The 4,290-nt window shown below is 41.2% G+C and overlaps 1 protein-coding gene across 2 annotated transcripts in view; it reads right to left on the bottom strand.

Annotated features, from left to right (window-relative positions):
- Nucleotides 1-4,290, bottom strand: part of DERA (deoxyribose-phosphate aldolase) — a 189,321-nt gene that overhangs the window by 134,740 nt on the left and 50,291 nt on the right. The window contains exon 1 of one of the 2 annotated variants that reach the window (XM_004713770.2): nt 2,789-2,834. The exons of the other annotated variant lie outside the window; for it this stretch is intronic. Coding sequence (XP_004713827.2) covers nt 2,789-2,831 — 43 coding nt within the window. The 5' untranslated portion in view covers nt 2,832-2,834. Of the gene's footprint in view, nt 1-2,788; nt 2,835-4,290 lie in introns of those variants that run through there. 2 annotated transcript variants of the gene reach the window in all.

Raw genomic sequence — 4,290 nt, 5'->3', positions numbered from 1 at the left:
ACTGTCCAATGTCTCCCCCTTCACCTATTTTTCTGCTGTCCATCCCCCAGGGAGGAGGTTGTATGTAGGTCCTTGTAATTGGTTTCCCCTTTCTAACCCACCTTCCCTCCACTCTCTTGGGATTGCCACTCTCACCACTGGTCCTGAAGGGATCACTTGTCCTGGATTCCCTGTGTTTTAGTTCCTATCTGTACCAGTGTACATGCTCTGGTCTAGCCGGAGTTGTAAGGTAGAATTGGGATTATGATAGTGGGGATGGGGGTGGGGTGGCGGGGACGAAGCATTTAAGAACTAGAAGAAAGTTATATGTTTCATCGTTGCTACACTGCACCCTGACTGGCTCATCTCTTCCCCACGACCCTTCAATAAGGGATGTCCAATTGCCTACAGATGGGCTTTGGGTCTCCCTAATATTGCTAAAACATTCAACAACAAATAATGTCATGAAGGTTATTTGTGTGTGTGTGTGTGTGTGTGTGTGTGTGTGTGTGTTTTGGCTTTTGTGTTTATTCTTGAGAGTAAATAAATTGGAATATTTACGTAAAGACTTTTCTCCCAAAAAAGATTAAATTTCCAGTGTTTTCTTTTTTTATATTTCTGGGGCTTTTTTTTAATATAACTGTACCATTCACAGTTTGTTTCCTACCACTGTCTCTAAACAGTCATTTCCTATCAAGTACTTGCATACTGAAAACCAAACCCACTGCCATTGATTCAATGCCAATTCATAATGACCTGTACTGACTTTCTGAGACTCTAAATACTTATGGGAGCAGACAGTCTCATCCTTTTCCTGAACACTGGCTAGTGCATCTGAATAACTGACCCTGTAGGTAGTTAGTCAACAGTGCCGCCAAGACTTCTAAATACTGCTTACCAAAAAACCAAACTCACTGCTATGGAGTTGATGTTGACTTATAACAACCCTATAGGGTGGAACTAACTGCCCCTGTGGGTTATCCAACCCCATATTGAATCCAGCCACAGCCGCAACTCTACATTGGAGTAGAAAGGCCTGTCTCCCACGGAGCAGCTGGAGGTTTCAAACTGCTGACCTTGCAGTTAGCAGCCCAACACATAATCACTGTAGTATATGTTTAATCACAGAGTGCATCAGTGAGTATCTCACACTATTATAATCACCTATCTATTATTTATGTCTCGTTTATTTTCTATTCTAATTTGCCACCTGCCAGGAATTAGCCACAATCTAATGTCCTAATGATGTAGTTAGTGGCTTAGGCACTGAGCCGCTAACTACTATGGCAGCAGTTTGAACCCGCCAGTTGCTCTGCAGTAAAACGAGAAAGCTGTCCACTCCCATAAGGATTTAAAGTCTTGGAAACCTGACAGCACACTTCTACTCTGCCCTAGAAGGTCACTCTGAGTCCGAATCAATGTGGTGGTAGTGAGTCCGAGCTTTGAGAAATCGGTGCTCACTAAGTCTCTGTGCCTTTGTAATCACAGCAAAACTGTCTTATATCAGACCAAACTCACTGCCATCGAGTCAATGCTGAGACTCATGGGGACCCTAAAAGGCAGGGTAGAACTCCCCCCACCCCACCCACCCTGGGTGTCAAGACTACGTAAAAGCTTCATCTTTCAACCTTGACAGGGTTAGTTTTCAGCCTTGGAAAGGGGAGGGGGAAAAAAGTCTTGGAGATCAGTACCTGGATGATCTAGCCAGGGCAAAAGAGATAGGATTTATATAAACCAGCCTACCCAGTTCCCAAGCCAAACAGATACATGGCAGACTACTTGGGATGCCCCATCTATACTAGCGAACTTCCTTCCCTAAGTTTTATTGTTTTCTGTTGCCCTGAAGTGGATTCCAACTCCTGGTAACTTGTGTGTGTCAGAATAGAACTGTGCGTGGAAGGTCTTCAAGGTTATCACCTTTTTTGAAAGCAGATCTTCGGGACAGTCTCCTGTGGGGCCAATGGATGGGTCCGCATTGACAATTGTTTGACAGGATGCAGAGCACTGTAACCATTTCCACCAGGTGGCTACAACACCCTTACTGTCCCAATGTTTACACTGCTTAAGTTTTGCAAAGCAGTCAATAGAATCATAAAGAGAGAACTTATTCCAAATGAGAAGCCTTCGGAGAATTTGTGAAGAGGGCTGGAATGATCTGATTTACATTTTAAAAGAATCCCTCTGCTGCTGTGAGAACTGTTCAGAAGCCAATTAGAAGCCTAATGTGAAAGTCCAGGTAGCAGCTTAGACTAGAAGATAAGTAATTGTGGAAAGTGGTCAAAATCTCAGGAGCCCACTCACTTGAGTTTCTATTCAGTCATTAAAATGCTGACTTCAAACAAGCCAGAATTATTCATTCTCTGGTGCAATTATTCGCACCTGGGGAGTACTACTCAAAGAAAAGTTGAGATTCCTACAGTGACTCAAGAGGTTCCTGAGAACACCATATTCAAGGAGGGCTTTCCTCAGCTCAGCTCCCTACTCCCCAACCCCCTTGGGTAAATCTCTACACTGGTGATTCTCTGTCCCCTACTCTACTCCAAACCAACACCCACACTCTGACTCAGGTAAAGCCTAGCAAACCCATTGCCAAGGCGTCCATTCTGACTAAGCAACAAGGAGTAAAATCCAACCCCTCCCAAGAGCATCCATCTACTGAGCATTCAGCCATCATTGGGGTGCCCAGCGGGCCTGGCTGTTCCCAGTGTTTACATTATTTACGTTTAGCAAACAGTCCAAGAAGCAGGTCAGTAGAAGAGAGAAAGACCCTCAAAGAGATGAAGTGCAGTAGCTGCAACAGTGGGCTCACACTGTTGTGAGGTGTTGCCAGACCGGACAGCATGTCGTCTCATTGTACATACGGTCCCTCTAAGTCAGTTGGCTTGACAGCATCCAATAACAACTACAACAAAACAATCAAAGGAATCATAAACAGATTTCCTATTTGACAAGCTTTGCCTTATAAAATATTTATTATTTTGCCTCAGAATGGAGACAAAAATACATTAGCTGAAGCTATTTGTGTGCTAAAAACAAAACCACACTAAAATAAAAATATAAGACAAAATAAGAATTGAGAAGAGCATCACTTTACAAAAAGTGTTACGTTCTGAGATTATCAGGTACCTCACCAACTATAGAGAAATTTATTTTCCCAATTAAAACTATTTTGCTCCACAGAGAGGAATCCATTAAAGATGTCAATTTAAAATTTAAAATCCACAAAAGGCAACTGTGAAAAAGACTGCTGAACTAAAATCTTAATAATAATAAAAAACAAATACATACTTCAGAAAATCACCAGTGACATGATATTATAGATTGATACAACTAGAAAGCTAATTAAAACCGAGTAATAATTCAACTCAAGTTGTTTTCTAAATGAATGCTCATGGATCAATTTTGCTCTTAGAATGAATGTATTGTGTTTTCTAAAAAGTTTTAAAGAGTTATTATTTTCTGTTAAATAAAAGGTCTACCAATATAATGAAGACAATATGTCAGCCAATAAGGAAGTATTTTAATATTATGTTAAGTATCTTTAGTGTTCTTTTCATTGTTAAAAAGTATCATTTGATAGGTCAGCCTTTTACAAATATAACTTAAATGTTACCTCTGAGTAGCTTTCCTCAGCCCCTAAAGCACAAACCTTCCTCTAGGCTCCACTGAACTTTGGACAGATCAATATCACAGCTCTTACTTGTCAATCTACAAATCTGTACGTGTTCACAATGCACCAGATGTAGACACATAACCCAGTATTTATACTGATGGCATACTGAGTTCGTTATTTAAATGTGGCCAAAAGGAGTCAAGCAGCAATCCCAAAGTAAGGGAACTGTAATTGTCTCTCTCGCCCTAACCCAGCACGCAGCACAGCATTTCACTGACACATAAGTGACCTACAAACATTTTTTTAAGAAATAGAACAAAATCCAAAATAAAAACAGAGATCATAATGACTAGTTGGACCCTCACGACAATGACCCTTAATCTTCCTATCAGGAACTGAACTCGTTTCAACATTAGAATCATCAAGCATATAAAATTAAAACAGCAGCATTGACCCAACAAAGGAACCTTGGTGGCATAGCTGCGAACCTGAAGATCAATTGCTCCAGACCACAAGCTGCTTCATGGGAGAAAGACAGGGTTCTCCACTCCTATAAAGAGTTAGTCTTGGAAATCCACAGGGCAGTTCTACCCTACCCTACAAAGTCTCTTTGAGTCAGCATCAACTCCATGGCAGTGAGGTTTGTTTGTTTTTTTTAATTTACCCAACAACCAAATGCACAGGGTTAGAAACGGGGG

This window comes from Echinops telfairi, unplaced genomic scaffold (genome assembly GCF_000313985.2).
Source record: "Echinops telfairi isolate 266 unplaced genomic scaffold, ASM31398v2 ScPeMD7_21;HRSCAF=78, whole genome shotgun sequence".
In the NCBI taxonomy this organism is placed as follows: Eukaryota; Metazoa; Chordata; class Mammalia; order Afrosoricida; family Tenrecidae; genus Echinops; species Echinops telfairi.
Note: the sequence above shows the minus strand (reverse complement) of the source record. Positions and strands in the feature narration are given on the sequence as shown.